This window comes from Odontomachus brunneus, unplaced genomic scaffold (assembly GCF_010583005.1).
Source record: "Odontomachus brunneus isolate Ranch 3 - 2012 unplaced genomic scaffold, Obru_v1 Obru_scaffold_289, whole genome shotgun sequence".
NCBI classification, from domain to species: Eukaryota; Metazoa; Arthropoda; class Insecta; order Hymenoptera; family Formicidae; genus Odontomachus; species Odontomachus brunneus.
In genome coordinates this window covers 6413-24685 of record NW_022639739.1, presented here as the reverse complement: position 1 = coordinate 24685, position 18273 = coordinate 6413, and the positions used below count along the sequence as shown (strand labels likewise).

The window sequence follows — 18273 nt, the reverse complement described above, 5'->3', positions numbered from 1 at the left end:
AAATGCAAAGCATTGCTTTGTGGCCATGAATATTTCTCTTTGGTGTGGATGTCGATGGTTGGCCAGGGTCTACCCATGATTTTCTTCGTTTAGGATTATCGAAGTATATCCATTTTTCTTCGCCAGTCACTATGCGCCATAAAAAACTCTTCTTTTTCTGCCTGGCGAGCAGAGAAATAGAGATGTTTAAGCGATTCGCAATGGCATTTGCGGTTAATTCGTGTGGTACCCATTTTCCCTCCTTTTGAATTTTTCCCATTGCATGTAGACGTTTGGAAACAGCCATCGGAGTAACATTTAATGCTGCAGACAATCCTTGGAGCGTTTGAGTAGAGTTTTCGTCCAATAATGTCTGCAAATCGGTGTCTTCAAACTTTTTCGGTTGGCCTGAGCGTTCTTTATCATTGACATCAAAATCATCACTCTTAAATCGCTGAAACCATACTTGGCATGTTCTTTCCGATGGAGCATAATTGCCATAAGCTTCGAAAAGTAAATATTCTTATAAATATTTTGTAAATATATTTTATAAATATTTTGTGCTGTCTGGGTTAATGGATGAAAAGGATAGAGAATAGTAGTAATTGATGTAATATGTTTAATAAGTGTACAAAAATATGTATTAAATATAGTCGAAATATTATTATCTTAACAAAGAAAGACATAACTGCTATATAACATAGAAGTAACAAGAGTACGTGTTACGTCTATGTTATATAACAGTTATATTTTGCGTTTGCTGGGATAATTGTAGTAAAAAATATAAAAAAAATTTTAATATGGAAATTTATTAATAAGTTGTAGATGGATACTGCAAATGTGGGAGCTATTGGAGGTTTTTTTTTGTAATAACAGTATCTGGAGGTCGATCATGTACCTTCACAGCAAAAATGTCCCAAATACATCATAGGGATATCTTGAAGATATCACATATCCCAAATATATCTTAGGATATCTTTAGGATTCCCCTATGATATATTTTGGATACCTCTGCTGTGGATATCTTTTCACTTAGGATGAATTCGTGAAAAAGTGAAAATTTTAATGCGAAAAAGTGAAAACTTTCATGCGAATTGATATTTCCCGTGAAAAATAATATCTATATTTATAATAAATTAATCAATTACGATGGCTGCTGCATGGTAGATAGTTAGTAAAAACAAAACGAAAAAAACAAGAATTTACGTATTATGCGTGAAATTTTAAGAGATACTCAAGATCCTTTTGATATCCCAGAAAAACAATTTTAGAAATTATATAGATAATAATAATTATTATTATATTATTGTAACTAATTTTATTATTTTATTATTTTATTTTTTGTTTGTGTGTTATATTCATTCTAAAAAAATAATATATAACATGAAGAAATATTATAAGCAAACATGACAATATTATTAATTTATTATTTTTTCGCTTTAATGTAATTATGCTCTATGCAAATGCGCTGGGTTGAGTTGATACATATACTGTAGTAAATCTAATTCAACTCGACCCAACTCTATTTCGGAAGCATCCATCTAACAAAGAAATCACTAGATTATTTTTATTTTACCATATAAATACTACAAATACGCACACTTACTTTTCACGTTTTAGCCTACACGGTTGATGGTTAAAATGTAAAAAATAGTATAATACTATCATCATGCACAAATATGTAAATTGTAATATTACGCATGCGTATTCCACAATTCAAAACAATGTGGACAACTGCTTCAGTGAATTTTACTTTGTATGGTTGCATACTTTTTTAAAATTGAAATTATATGATAAAAAATTTTACATAAAATATACAAAGAAAAGATTACAACAGGATATTATGCATTATAAATACAGATGTGCATTAAATAAAACAAGTTTATAATAATTATTACAAATATTTAGAAATTGCTCACTTTTCACGATTTTATGTTAGAGAAAAAAGTTATATAATCGATAGTAAAATTAAACTCACGTGAAAAGATTCATGATTGATGCCCTGAAATTAACTCTGAGGACTCTTTATCCTCTAATAACTGGCTATGTTCCATGTACCAAATCGATTTCAATTAATAACATTTTTTATATTATTTGATATTATTATTAGACTGCTTCTCTCTCTCTCTATCTATCTCTATCTCTATCTCACACATACACACAATTTTTATAAAGGCAATACTGGGTGCCTTCCAATTGTTTAACACATCTTGACACACACGTACACAAAACCAATGTATTGGTCATATATTATCTAAAATATCTTGTAAGATAATATGCAATCAATAAGCTAGTTTTGTGTAACACAGGGTACGCAACTGGAAAGCACCCACTGATACATTACTGTTGGCACCCGACGTCGGACATACGACGATTTAATAGCCAATAGGAAAATTTATTTTCTAGGGACAGTACATCACCAGCTAGTAACCTTAAAAAGTGCAATTTATCAACGAGATGCATTCAGCTACATCTGGGTAGCGATCACGAATCTTTCACGTGAACTTCATTTTCATTTTTTACTTTTTACTGTAAGTTATTTCACATGAAAAGTAAACAATGAAAATGTGGAAAGCAATATTTATGTAATATAGATTATTAAAATTAAAATGTAATTACAGTATACACAATGTAATATATAACATATTAATAAGCATTATACATGTGGCGTCTCAGAGAGCGAGACTCCACGCAAGGTGCATCGCTCCTATTTAAAGGGACGCTTTCGGAGCGCACCTTACGCACCGTCCTTCCAGGAACCGCGAGGCTCGCGACGCGTTTCCGAGAAACGCGGCGGGAGAGCGATAAGCGCGAGCCCGCAATGAATTCGCGGAAGCGCGGGACCTGCACAAATTCGGAGAATCGCGAGCCTCGCGATTTCCGAAGAGAGGCAACGGTAAACGCAAGCCCGCGACGAATTCGCGGAAGCACGGGACCTGCATAAAATTCGAAGAATCGCGAGCCTCGCGATTTTCGAAGAAATGTAAAGCTCACCGATAGTAAACACAATTAAAGAACGGGAGTATAAATAGCGGACGAAATCGCAGGAAGAGCAGACTCCGCTCTCGACCTCGACCGAGGAACAATCTAGAGATCAAACAAGACAGAGCAAGAAGGCAACTAAGAGCCAACTCTCCTCCAAGGAGAGAACTCGCCAGCCATACGAGTCCTGGGGCGGCATCCTGAAGCCCGACGAGAGACAGCCTCAGGGCGAGGCTAGAAATACCATCCGACTACAGCTCCGCGAACGATATCGCGAGTTGTTCGGGACCGACAGCGAGGAAGATGCGGACAAAGAACCGATAGGACCCGAGCTCAACTCGCCGGCTTCCTCCTGGTCCTCCCTGCCGACGACGCCCTCTCCAACGCGGCTACCCCGATAACCATCACCACGGAAGCGACCACGCACCGGGGTACTACCCAGACGGCCCCCGTTGACACGGGACGACGGCCCGAGAGGAGAACTAGTGGAGACGCTCCATCCATGGAGGCTGACACCATTGCGCCTCCCTCCAGTTAGGCACACCCGACCACCGCTTGAGAAACTCACAACCTGGGACGTGAGAGCCCGTCGACCACTCTCACCCCGGTATTTGTCGCCTCTCAAGAAGGTGTCGTCACCGGCCCAGGCTCACCGGGCAACGCAGACGTCGCCAAGGAACCCGGCACTCATACCGGGTGTCGCCAGGATCCCGACGGCACCCAAGAACCCGGATCCACGCATCAGCGCCGTCAGACACTCTGTGTCACCACGCAAGCTCGCACGGCCGAGAAGGTTCCGAGCTCACGGCGGCTCGCCGAAAAAGCCCGCGCTATCCAGGACCGTCCGGAAGACAGGCCGACTTCCACGGATCCGGCCCTGGAAGGAAACCACGTCACCAAAATAATACACATGCATACAGACACGACACACACACACACCATTTGTACTCTAAATAAAAATATTCTTATTTTCCTAACGGAGTACAATTCTTGTGTGTACCTTCCCACTGCGAGCCTCGCGATTATACCATAAGGCTAAGATCTTGTGAACGCTAGCTAACGCAACCACAATACAACTTAAATTTATAGTTATAATATAATATAATAATACAATATGAGTAAATTTAATAAATGAGACGAACCTTAACTGTGGAAGGTGAATTCTCAAAACGTGAAATATTTCACGTGAACTTTCAGTTTGCTCGTATATGTTCTTCTTTATATGTAAATTGACTAAGTTTTCATGAAAATTTTTAAACATCAAACGATGTGATTTAAATGTGAAAAAATAATGTAATACTACACTCGCATATTATGTACAAAATGAGTAGAATTTCTTATAGTGACTTTAATTTTTATGGTTATACGACAATGATGAACAACAAAAGCCAATTGAAGCGTGATGACGTATAGGCAGTAAAAGCATACCGACGAAGTTTGCAAAGTTAAGATACGTATGCATCAGAAAGTTAAAGTGTAATATATTATAAATTGTATGCAGTAAGTAAAATGTAAGTTTATTTTATGTATTTATTACATGTATTTTATGTATTATTTTATATGAAATATATATTTTCTGCAGATTTATAATTTTAATATTAATAGAATATTTTATCTTTTAATAATTTATCCTAAAGTAATCCCAGACAAGCAGACTTCCAAGGGACGTTCTAAAGACATCACTATCCTTTATAGAAATATCATACTAAGAATCATTGATAATTATTTATTTTCAGTATTAAAAATACTGGATAATAAGTAATTATCAATGATTCTTAGTATGATATTTCTATAAGGGATGTCTTAAAAACATGCTGAAAAAATTCTAAAAATTTCCATTGCAAATTGGTGTTGTCTTGAGTATATTATAATATTTGCTTTATTTATAAATTCACGTTAAATCTTTCATTTTTCACGAGTTTTCATCTTTCACGAGTTTATTACAAAATTTTCACTTTTCATGAGTTCACGCTAGGGGAAAAGATTCATGATCGCTACCCTGTTGTAAATAAAAGAACGCAGCCTAGGAGTAGTAGTAAGAAATAAGCAGTAAGTAAATGGACCAATCACAATCGATTATTCTTGAATCATGAGAATGGAATTGGTCAATTTGCTTACTACTTATTACTACTACTTCTACTGTCATTGGGTGCTTTCCAATTGCTTAACACATCTTGACACATATGTGTACAGAGGTTGCTTTCCAACAAGAGACACAAGTTGACACAAACATTATTCTATCTTTGTTCCACATTTAGTGAGTTATAAAGATAGGATGATACTTGTGTCGACTTGTGTCTCTTGTTGGAAAGCAACCAGAAAGGCACAAAGTGTAACTCTGTGCACGATTCAATTCGAACAAAGTGTATACTAATGTGTATTGGAGATGCCCGATTCTTATGGCTCCTGCACACAGGACGCGGTAATACTTGACGAGCGGCGGAAATCCGCACAACAGCCAATCAATATGTTGTTTTTCCGTAAGAGCTAAAAGGTTATTACGGAAAGCAGCCTATTGCATGGCTGTCGCGCGAACTTCCGCCGTGTGGCAAGCATTACCGCGTCCTGTGTGCAGGAGCCATTAATCGATTCTTTCCCTAACAAATTTAGGGAAAAAAGGTTATTCGTGCTGCTTGCATGTTTCATACTTTTCGCTTTTAAAAAGAGATAGACGCCTAATTAGATGCTTGAAAGAAACAATCGAGTTGGTTGTCTCGTTCTTGCTTCTTCGAAACATTCCAATATACTTCTGTTTAGTTTTAAATACGAAAAGTGCGAGAGTGCAAACAACACGAATAAGCTTATTTTTGGGGAAAGAATCGAATCGATTCAGAATCGAGTATCTCTAATGTGTATATATGTCAGGTAAGGTTAGGATATTTTTCAACTATGCTTATATTTTGGTATTTTTTAATAATAAATAATAAAATTTAAATAACAAAAAATACTATCTATTTCACGTCGCAAATGCCAATTTCTTTTCAAGCCGCTACGCTTAGTAACTTTAATTTTCACTATAAAACACTAGTTTACACAGCCGTCTAAAAGGGGAGCGGTGCACTTGGACACGGTGCATTTGGACACAGCCAATCACAGCACCGTGTGATTAGAGACATTTGTAGGGTCCCTTGGAACAGCGACTTGTGATTGGACTGTGTCCAATTGCCCCGTGTCCAACTGATATACACCCGTCTAAAAGTCCTCGAGCTGAATACGGATGTGTAAAGCGTAGTCTACAATGTCTGTAAGAATATGACTGTAAGGCTGTAAGACGCGAAATGAATTATTTTCATTCGCTAACAGCTCGGGTGTATATCAGTTGGACACGGGGCAATTGGACACAGTCCAATCACAAGTCGCTGTTCCAAGGGACCCTACAAATGTCTCTAATCACACGGTGCTGTGATTGGCTGTGTCCAAATGCACCGTGTCCAAGTGCACCGCTCCCGAAAAAGCACCCTGAATATAGTTGAGTTCCCACTGAGCGCGTCAGGCGTCGCGTTGTCTGTCTTCACGAGTTAACCAATCAAATCGTTCCATTGGAACAAGTGCGTCATGCGTCGCGTGTTGCGTCATCCCAATTATGGCTTCTGCACACAGGACGCGGTAATGCTTGCCGCGCGGCGTAAGTTTGCGCGACAGCCAATCAATATGTTGTTTTTCCATAAGAGGTAGAAAGTTATTACGGAAAGCAGTATATTGATTAGCTGTCGTGCGAACTTTCGCCGCGCGGCAAGCATTACCGTGTCCTGTGTGCAGAAGCCATTAGAGGATTTTATTGGTTAACTTGTGACAGACGACGCGACGCGTGACGCGCTCAACTCAGCCTAGAAACATAAGAAAGGTTGTGTTATAAAGATACACGAATGAGAGAGAACACAGGGTTTCAAAAGGGAGCGTCCCGATTGACCACAGTACGATTAGACACAACCAACCGATTAAAAGAATTATCTAGTGAATTACTAGGTCGAACCAATCATTACAATCTGTGTCCAATCGTATCGTGGTCAATCGGGTCCCACCCGTCTCAAAATGCAATGCATCTTTTTTAACGTGCCTCTTATCCCCATTCCTCAACGCTCAGTTTAGATATATTATTATAACGATTCGAATATCGATCGCTACAAGATAATCGCAGAACATCACGCAAGAAAAACACGATAAGGAAACGCGCAAAAACGCGAATAAATACACCGTCGAACATCCGCGGTAAATAGCGAATCAAGCGTGATTCGCAAATATAAAGCGCCGCGAATTCTAGATAAATATTAGATTCTGATCATCCGCTCTTTCGAAAGATCAGAATACGATCCGCTCTTGAGAGAGATTCGAACCTCCGATACCGAGAAAGATTAATGCACCATCTTCTTGAACACCGTTCCTGGTGGACTTCTGTTCGCGAATACGTGACAGTAGTCACTCCGCCGTCGACTTACGGATACGTGACGTCGACATTATTCCAACTACCGTTCCTGGCAGATCACTCCGCCGTCGGCTCACGGATACGTGAAGCCGATACGATTGCATATACCGATCCTCGCATACTTCCGTTCGCGAATACGCGACCGGAGTCACTCCGCCGTCGGCTCACGGATTCGTGATGCCGACACTGAGCTAACTACTGTACTCCAAAGGATTCCACGGCCACCGAAGGGCCTGGGTAGCGATCATGAATCTTTTCCCCTAGTGTGAACTCGTGAAAAGTGAAAATTTTGTAATGAACTCGTGAAAGATGAAAACCTTCACTAAACTCGTGAAAAATGAAAGATTTAACGTGTAATTTGTAAATATTACAATATACTCAAGACAACATCAATTTGCAATGGACATCTTTAGAATTTTTTTAGCATATTTTTAAGACATAATGATGTCTTTAGAACATCCCTTGGAAGTCTGCTTGTCTGGGATTACTTTAAGATAAATTATTAAAAGATAAAATATTCTATTCATATTAAAATTATAAATCTGCAAAAAATATATATTTTATATAAAATAATACATAAAATACATGCAATAAATACATAAAATAAACTTACATTTTACGTACTGCATACAATTTATAATATATTACACTAACTTTCTGATGCATACATATCTTAACTTTGCAAACTTTGTAACCGCGATGCGTCGCGTTCCGGATCGCTTGCCGGTTCGGGTTCGTAGGAGGCGGAATAATTTTAAAAACAGTGATTTAATAATTGAACTGAATTATATATTTTAGAATCAGTTAAGTGTTGTACATTTAATTCCGATGTTGCGTGTCGACGCCGTTGGTTTTCGTCGGTTTGTGTACAATAGACTAGAGGCCTTGTATTGCTATAGGCGATAGCTTGCGTGAGGTTATGCGCGGTGCGCGGGACGCGGACGGTGTTATTGTCGTGTCGAGAGTTTGTCTGTTGACGCTCTCAGCTGTTCGTCTCTTTAATACTGGTTTACAGTTTCTTTCGGTTATTTAGCTGCTCTTCGATTAAGCCTCAGTTTATGCGGTCGGTCGGTTGCTGTTGCAGCTGAGCTGCGTGCGATGTATCGCCCCGATAGCAATACCTCAGATCTCCTATCACGGAGATGCGATGCGGTTTCGTATATGCGGTGCAGAAGTCCGCCTGTGTACACGGAACCTTAGTTATCGGCTTTGCCTTTGTTATTGACAAGATCGGCTCGTTCTAACCCGATCGCGGATGCGATGATGACGGTGCCGCGGACGCGCCTATGCGTCGCGGTAACGGTATGATTCTGATCTCGCTTCCGGAGATGGTATGAAATTATATAAATATCTTATTTTGTGTTTTTATATTTTCCTTGCAAATCAGATTTTTTTCTTGTTACTTTAAAAATTGTTACTTTAAAAATTGTTAATTTTTATATTATAGCAAAGTTATGTAACTTTTTTTTAATGTAATAATTTATTTGAAGAGAAAATGAAAAAATCTGTTAATGATGATTAAAGAAATATATTTTTCATATATTTTAATGATAACTGCAATTTATGATCACGGACACACACAAAATATCTTTCACATGGTAAAATAGAAATCACTAGTATGTGATAGTTTACGTAATAGCCGTTGTTTGGTCCTGGCGGCGTTGCAGATGTTGACAGACGTTTTGCTGCAGACATAGCGGCTAGCGGTCCATGGTTATATAGTCAAAGGTTCCGTTACGCTATTTCTTTCATCTGGACGCACCCTAAGCACACATATGCTTAACGAAATGCAGCGATAATGGGTGCTTTCCAATTGCTTAACACATCTTGACACACATACACAAAACCAGTTTATTGGTCACATATCTAAAATATCTTATAAGATAATATGCAACCAATAAGCTAGTTTTGTATAACACAGTGTACTGGAAAGCACCCAGTATATCCAATTCTTACTAGAATCGATTATTTCGCTCGATATATCGAGTTATCGATAATCGGTGCGCTCCAATTAAGTTACTAGAGTCATAATCGATTATTTCTTATCGAAGTCCGATCTCTAGTTCGCACCCTGCGGATGCCTTTTCATGTAGCGAATTTTTCGCTGTGAATGATTTGTAGCAAGTAGCGAATAATTCGCCGCGAATAGCTTATGAGCGTCATATGGATGCATTCCCACTTAACGTGTTACGCGTCGCGTCGTCCTTCGGGAATCAATCAAATCGTCCCATTTTATTCATCGTAAAGTTAGGCAATAAAATGGGGCGATTTGATTGGTCTGCGACAGACGATGCGACGTGTGACGCTAAGAACATACCAATATGTTGCATATTAACAACATGGAGGACAATTAAATTATTCATTTGATATTACTAACTAATTTGATATTTACTTGATATAACTAACATTATTAAATTATGTGCAAATAATGAATTATTGAAATTATTATGAAAATATCCAAAAAAGGAAAGCAGCTGCAGTTATGGCTATACTTTTACATAAGAAAAGAAGATATTCGAGAAAGAAACATTGGGTAGCACCTATTTTTCCAGATAAAATAGGGCATGGATTTTTTTATGTTACAACATATATTTAGGTAATACATTACCTAAACTTCTTTTAGAAGTCTTAAGATTTTATAATTATATACGCATGTCTTCAAGTCAATTTGAAAATTTAATATTTATAGTTGGAGCAGGCATATTTAAACATTATTACATTAGAGAACCTATAGATGTTGTTGAGATGTCAACAGTAGGTTTGTTCTTTCGACCTGACCTAGGGCTGCACTGGAACTGTACTAGTTGAAGAAAGTTCAAGATAGTGCAGACCAGTGCAAAGATACATATGGGTCTGAAAAGAACGGATAAGAGCAAGTTAGAGCAGTATAAGATGGCGGATAACATGGCTGGATTAAATAACATAGATCAATTTATGGTCATGTTTTCGCACTTATAGCATTTTATGTTTTGTTGAACAATCCTATTTCTTTTAAAAACTGTTTTGTGTTGGATACCCATACAACAAATCCCTCCGAAAAAACGTCCAAGAGCCTTCCCAGGATGTCTTTCGGATATTTTGTGCTGTTTGGATAACATTCTAAATACTTCTTTTATGTCATTCTACATTATATATTTATTATATATTTATCTACATTATATATTTATTATATATTTAAGTATTTACTTACTGTTTATAGATTCCGTCGTCGGATTATTTCTTCTACGTAATGTCAACTAGGTATACCGATTTTACAGGTTATAGATACAAATTTAAATTTTTTCGGTTAGCTGCCCTGCACTGCTTGCTCTACCTCCAGACCTAGGGCAGTCAGTTCACTGAACTCGCTGCACTAGTTCAGCCTGCACTGTTCGAAAGAACATATTTTCTTGCACTGTTCTGATCGAAAGAACGCATTAGTGCAAACTTCGTGAACTAGTGCAGCCAGTTCAGGTCGAAAGAACAAACCTAGTGATTATCTTAGCGAATATTCGCTAAAAGCTAAAAAATTTCAGCGAACAGCGATTATTCGCTAACGAACAGCGAATGACCACGTGACCTTCAAGGGAGCGGTGCACTTGGACACGGTGCATTTGGACACAGCCAATCACAGCACCGTGTGATTAGAGACATTTGTAGGGTCCCTTGGAACAGCGACTTGTGATTGGACTGTGTCCAATTGCCCCGTGTCCAATTGATATACACCCGACCTTCAATCGCAGCGATTTATTCGCTACATGAATTGACACCTGCAGGCTTCTCTCTAGTTACCATGCACAGAGTTCGTTTTAGTTCATATTTCCAACACACGTCAGGATTGTCGCTAATAATCAAAACTGTATAATGCCAGCGGCATATGATGTTTGTTTTCGTGCTGGATTACTTGCTGGGTGGAAATACTCTATTTTGATTGGTTCGTCTTCAGAAATGCACCAATCAGAACAGAGTATTTCCATCCAGCAAGCAATCCAGCATGAAAACAAGCATCGTGTGCCGTTGGCTTAAGATAGTTCTTTTCGGATGTCATCATATAACATCAGCGATAATTTTTATGGAATATTGTGTATAGTATGCCTGAAATAATCATCAAAATTTATTAAATACTTATATATATGTGTAATATTTAATCATAATCAACTTTCCTAACTTTTCTCGAAAATATATGTATTGACGCATTGTACACAATAAATATTTTCTTGACTTTTTGGGACCAAGATGCCAGAACGAATCGAAATTGGTATGTAAATTTCTAGTTCTTGTAATACGTAATCCATTTATATGCATAGATTTACTTGTTATATATGTATATTTATATATTGTAACCTAACTTAACCTAATAACAGAAATATCAAACTTCAGTAAAAAAACAAAAGACAAAGTGCGATAAATAACCATTAAAAAAACACAATAAGTGTGAAAAATTTAATAAGAATTAGGAATAATAACAGAGTACTTTTAAATTTCAGGTATTATACCAAACAATCTAAGACATGAAGAGACGATAGTTCAAATAGCAGAAGCTTTGGATAATTTAGGTAATGCTGTTTCATATATATTTGAATGTATCGATAGAAGACTTTCAGAAAATACGCAAAGGTAAAGGAATTTACTAGCTCTAATTCTTAGCATAACCCTTATATTTATTATCTCGATGATATAACTTATGTATACATACTATTTGTTTAGATATATCCAGGTTTGGGTAAAAACTAGTTAATCAGTTAAAATTTAATAACTTTTAACTCAACTTAGTAAATTTTTAACGAGTTAACTTCTAACTTAAACTAGTTATTTTAAAATGCATATTATAACTTGTTATATTTTCTTGTACAAGTTAAAATAATTAATCAATATTAAAGTCATTATGGGCTATGTACAATGTAAAATAAGAAAAATAAAAAATAATAGTTGAATAATTTTTTGTTTCTTTGAATATTAGTGTTCTTTTTTCCATGGAATTTTGAACATAAAATAGTCGATATTTTCTTATAAAAAGACTATCTTTTCATTATTTTGTGTAAATTTTATCTATAACTGAAAAGTTAATTATGCTAAAAATATTGTTTTATATAATTTATTGTTAACTTTAATAAGTTAATTTAATTTGAACTAAACTTTTAATTAAGTTAGTTTTTGTGTAAGTAACTTAAAACTTAATTAAGTTGATTTTTTAAGTCATTAACTTTAAACTTAACTTATCTAATCCAGGATATATCTAATAATAATATATAATGAAATAAACGAATATATAATAAATTTTAGATTAAACAGCATTAAAGAAAGAGCTAGAAAACTGGAGAACAGGTTGCACTATCTGCAAACAAACTTGAACCTGAAAGCAGTAAAAATGTACTCTGCTGCCAAATATCCAGCTAACTATACTTATAAGGAGTATAGGGTAACCATACCGCCGCAGCACAAACATGCGGCTACTATACCAAGCATTTATAAGTGTTCTGTGCCTATAAAAGATATTCCCGAATCGTATTTATCTTCTAATTGTAAGACGGAAAGTGGCCAGTACGCTGCAAATATCAATCTTCAAGAGAAACTGCAGTTTTATCATGTACGATCAAAAGCCAGTAAAAAGATTAACAATCTTGAGAATGACGAAGAACCATTCCCGCCACAATTGTCTTCAGTTAGCGCTCTCCTGTTATTTGATAGCATGGACAGTCCATACGAAAAAACGTCCATGAGATCATCGCGGCAATCTAACAACAAGCAGCAAATTGAAGATGCACCAGACTCGATTGTACAACCGTGGCTTTCGTCGGAAATGGACTCATCTTCCAACTATCTGTACACACCAACCCTTGGGGAGGTGAGAATTTCCATATAACATATTATAATAGAATTTTAATAGAGTCGGGAAAATTTACTCAATGCCTATTGAAGTTCCGTTTTCATCATACAAGAAATAATATATTGTTACAATTTCTTGTTCTGAAAATTGTTTCTAAAAGATTTGCTTTTGCTTTTTCTACACAAGAGCTTTTTAAGTAAATTTTTAAGTAAACAAGTTCTTTAAGTAAATTTCCTAAACATTGTCTTATATTTTAAAACATTTATCTTATATATATCTTATATTGTCTTATATTTTAAAACATTTAATACAAGCTCATATAGGTGTGTGAGTAGAGAAAGCTGTCAGTAAAGAAAGATTAATAAGAATTATAATGTGGATATTGATACGAAATTATAACTTTTAATTTCGAGAGGATAATAATATTCTGACAGTAACAACAAACGAAGAATTGCAACGTGGAGAATTCACCTTTCATAACTGACTTTGAAATTAGCTTTATAATTCCGATTAATTCTAATATCAATATTATCTTTTTTATACCTCTGTTCATATCTTGTTTAAATAATAAGCATTTTTATATTATTATCTAAGTGTTGCAAAAATACTATTAGAACATTATTATCCTCCCAAAATAAAAAGTTCTAATTTCGTACTAATATCCACGTGATGGTTCTCATTAATCTTTTTATACTTTACAGTATTCTAGGAATTGACTTTTGAAGTCATTCTATGAAGAAAAGTTAAAGTTCATATAAACATATTAAAGGCCACATTTCAGACATATAGGATTATTAAAAATTCTATTAAACTATTATTTTTCTTAATAATTTCGAAACAAAAACTAAGAAAGAACGAAAAGAAAAACTTCAAAAAAAAACAAAAAAAAAACAATAAATATCGACTTTAAGGAAAACAGCTCTAATGACCTTGATCTTGACATATGTTGTCATCATTTTTGAGGAACTCGCAAAAGGTTTTAACCATCACTCGTTGTTAGAAAGTTATAGAAAAAAAGATTTGTATAAACGCAACGCGTAATTTTGGTACACAACATATATTAAAATATGGTAAACAGTACACGTATATGCGTATGTTATGCTCCGCGGCCTCGTGCTCTGTGGCAGTCGTTTATATCCAGATAGCCAAACCTGTGCGAACAGATTTCGAGCAGAGCTTGCTATCAACTTTTGATGGCAAATAGATAACAAATTTGATGCAGGATCTGTTATATCAAATCTTGCTGCCAAATTGCCGCCAGATATGCGGCAGAGCTTATTGTCGGAAAATTGATGCAGATTTGCAGCAAAAACTGCGCAGAGCTTGTAGCGATTTGACGGCAGAAACCGCGCAGACCTTGCTGCACTGCAAGCTTTGCGCGGTTTTTGCTGCAAATTTGGCACCAATTGCCCGACAGCAAGATCTGTCGCCAAAACCGTGGCCTAATGTAGACACAGATGGCTATGGTTTTGCTATGGGTTTTTGATCAAATTTGCTGCCAATCTGCGCGCAGTCTGCGCTCAATTTGCTTACTGGGTAGTTTCCAAGATATTAATAAAAAAGATGCCTGTCCCTGGTCTAACCGTGTAACTGGGGGGCTACGCGCCCCAGACCCACCTGCACCGCGGCGGAGGGAGGGGCAAGTCTGTTATATTTAATCCGTAACAGATACGATGCCTTTTTAGTCAAGCTATAAATATAGTAGAGTCCGGCGGACCCCAATAAATTTTTGCCATTTTTAACATGATAATAAAAGGTAGAAAGAAAAACGCTTTATAGTTCGAAAATAATACTTTACGAATATTATATTACAACTAGACATATATAATAACAGTCTCAGTTTTTCAGTAATCTAAAAGAAAATGTTAATAACTGATTATAAAATGAACACAATGTGGACAGTGTTGAAATAAAATACACTGAAAGACAAATAATCGGAAAAAGAAAAAAATTTATGTTTTTCAATCTAAGTCCACAAATTGTAGGTTATATAAAAAATATAAACAAGTATTGTTAACTAAAAGAAATAAAAAAACTACTTGAGTATCATCAATATTTAACGTAAAGGACAATAAGAGTTCAAGCATAGGTTGAATAGTGCTATTAAAACTATTAAAAAATAGTGACCCAATCTCACAATGAGAAGAAATTTATTAATCATCAAACGCGTTTCGGTCTAACTTCGCAGATCCTCTTCAGTGATTACAAGTTGAAAAACGAATTATATTTAAGTGTCACAAAATGTAAAGGTCGCAATAATCGGTATAACAAAGGTTGTTACAAAAGTTGTCGCTGCAAGTTTTGTTTATGGGAATCGGAAGCATCAACGTAAATAATTATAAATAGTCATTAAGACAAAAAAAATTTCTCCCTGGAAGACATTAGTAACTTGTTATAAGATTGGTCATTCCATCGCACGTACTAAGATGCTGTGGTGTAATTATCTAAAAAACGTATTGAGATAGAGTAACCAAACAAAGTATGAGGAAAAAATAATGATAAATACCTCAATAATAGATAGTAGAGTTCCAGGGAAATGTCAAGCTAATAAACGTGTACCTCCGAATGCCGCAAGCAGCACAGAATTATGTGTTTATATTTACTTGGTACGAATTACAAACGAAAAACAATTCAAGTCAAACCATTTGCAACGTATTATAACACTTTCCCAAATTCTCAGTATCAGTCTGAGAATTTAGTCCGTGTGCCTGCATTTTAATAAAAATCATCTCCGCAATCATCCTTTTATAAAATAGGCGTTCTTTATGTAAAATTTTGACACTATCCCATCTAAATTCATGGCCGCACTTAACACGATGCTCCTGGACAACAGAGAGCTGTGATGTAAGGTCCCTAGGTAAATGTTTATGCTCAGATACACGAATAGAAAGCTTTCTGCCTGTTTGACCAATATAAGACGAGTCACAGTCATTGCACTCCAACTTGTACATAACATTATTATGAAGATTCAGAGGTAATGTGTCTTTATGAACACGAACTAAACCTGAAAGCTTGTTCATAATACAGAAACTTTGAAAATTATTAAATTTTTTAAAAATCTTACTGAGTCTATTAGAAATCATCCCCAAATATGAAAAGATGCTATATGAACGAGTGGGTAATAAAGAAGACGAAGATGCACTCGGTACAATGGTATTTATTCTGTTAATCAGTCGAAACACACGTCTATTATAGATTTTAAGAATAATTTTAATGGGATAACCATTCCCCACTAAAGTGCGGAAGACGAACGCAAAATTTCTTTCATGGAACATAGGATGGCTCAAAAAAATTACTCTATCAACTAACTCTATGATCATACTAATTTTATGCTGTAATGGATGAAAAGAATTATAATTAAGAAGGCGGCCGGAGTAAGTAGATTTGTGGTACCAGTCAAACCTGAGTCTGTTATCAACAATTTCCATGGAGGTTTCAAAAAAATATACCTTGCCATTATTGCCAAAATCGATCGTAAACTGAAGGCGTGGATGGAAAGAATTAAAAACACTCAAGATACTCTCAACAAAAGTTCCTGGAACAGCCAAAACAATATCGTCAACGTAACGAAAATAAAAAGGCAAACAAATCTGTATTGTCTGAAGTGTTCTTTCTTCAAGGTCTTGGAGAACAATATTACAATAGCTATGAACAATAGCTATGATAAGAGAGAGAGGCGAACCCATTGGGGTGCCAAAGGTCTGTCTATAAATCCTGCCATTAAAGCTGAAGTAAGAAGAATTGAGGACAAATTTAAGTGTTAAAGTAAACTCATCCTTAGGAATTTTACTAGCCGTCTCCAAAAAACACCACCTTCTCAAGATACCATCCATAACCAATTCAAGAGAGATATTAGTGAACAATGAGACTATATCCAAACAATCTAAAGTGTTCTTCTATATATAAATTCGCCAAAGATCTAACCAGATCAAAGCTATTTTTGATCTTGCTGTTAGCCACCGGGATATTAGCAGAAATCAACTTGTGTAAAAATAAAGCCAAATTATATAGAGGACTATTTATTGATGAAACAATAATCCTTAAAGGGTTATCCGTTTTGTGGGAGAAATTTTCTTTGTCTTAATGACTATTTTTAATTATTTACGTTGATGCTTCCGATTCCCGTAAGCAAAACTTGCAGCGACAACTTTTGTAACAACCTTTGTTATACCGATTATTGCGACCTTTACATTTTGTGACACTTAAATATAATTCGTTTTTCAATTTGTAATCACTGAAGAGGGTCTGCGAAGTTAGACCGAAACGCGTTTGATGATTAATAAATTTCTTCTCATTGTGAGATTGGGTCACTATTTTTTAATAATTTTAATAGTACTATTCAACCTGTGCTTGAACTCTTATTGTCTTTTACGTTAAGTATTGTTAAATTAAATACAATATTAAAATTTTAGAGGATTTTTTTAGATGCGATCGTTACAGATAGTGCTTGCATATTTGGTGCATATTGGTTCATTGCATCTAACATATACTTCTTTGGACTTCATCTTTTAGATCTTTTATTACATCTTACTCTAGATGGTAAAATAATTTCAGATCTTTCAGTTTCTTCAATTTTTAAAATAGATGAAATTATTAAACGCAATGGCTTATGAATATATTGAGTTGTAAGACATCTCTTAAGTTCAAGTTCTACTAACTGAAAGGCAAGAGCTTTTACTCTTTTGTGTGAAGAATGAATCATATTGAGCTGAAAATTAAGAAAATTATTTTCATAAAAGTAACATTAACAATGGAATCACTGTGACCCCAGACAAAAAACAAATGCATATAATTCGCAGCTTCTTACAAATAACTCGATGATTTTTTTTCTGTCACACTGAGAACTGTTAGGGCCGTGGCACACAGAAATACTTAAGCAATAAAACGTAAGCAGTAAGCAAATTGACCAATCACAATCGCTGATTTTTTTTACGATCCAAGATTCAACGACTGTGATTGATCAGTTTGCTTACTGCTTACGTCTTACTGCTTAAGTTTTCCTGTGTGTCATGGCTCCTCAGAGCATATATATATATATACAGGGCGCGGCAAAAGTATCGGACCGGTAAAATATCTCGAAAAA

General features: G+C 35.7%; 1 protein-coding gene across 1 annotated transcript; it reads left to right on the top strand.

Moving 5' to 3' along the window:
- The first annotated feature begins 11341 nt into the window (after window positions 1-11341).
- On the top strand, window positions 11342-14411 carry LOC116853223 (WASH complex subunit 1-like). The gene is made up of 3 exons (XM_032834175.1): window positions 11342-11621; window positions 11851-11980; window positions 12647-14411. The coding sequence occupies exons 1-3, from the start codon at window positions 11600-11602 to the stop codon at window positions 13224-13226; spliced, it is 732 nt and encodes a 243-aa protein (XP_032690066.1). The 5' UTR covers window positions 11342-11599; the 3' UTR covers window positions 13227-14411.
- The last annotated feature ends 3862 nt before the right edge of the window (window positions 14412-18273 follow it).

What these genes read in the sequence shown, in the direction of transcription:
- LOC116853223 (XM_032834175.1), top strand. Translation starts at nt 11,600, where the DNA reads ATGCCAGAACGAATCGAAATTG. An exon ending in GCCAGAACGAATCGAAATTG is followed by an intron (nt 11,622 to 11,850) that starts GTATGTAAATTT and finishes TTTAAATTTCAG; the next exon opens with GTATTATACCAAACAATCTA. An exon ending in CTTTCAGAAAATACGCAAAG is followed by an intron (nt 11,981 to 12,646) that starts GTAAAGGAATTT and finishes AATAAATTTTAG; the next exon opens with ATTAAACAGCATTAAAGAAA.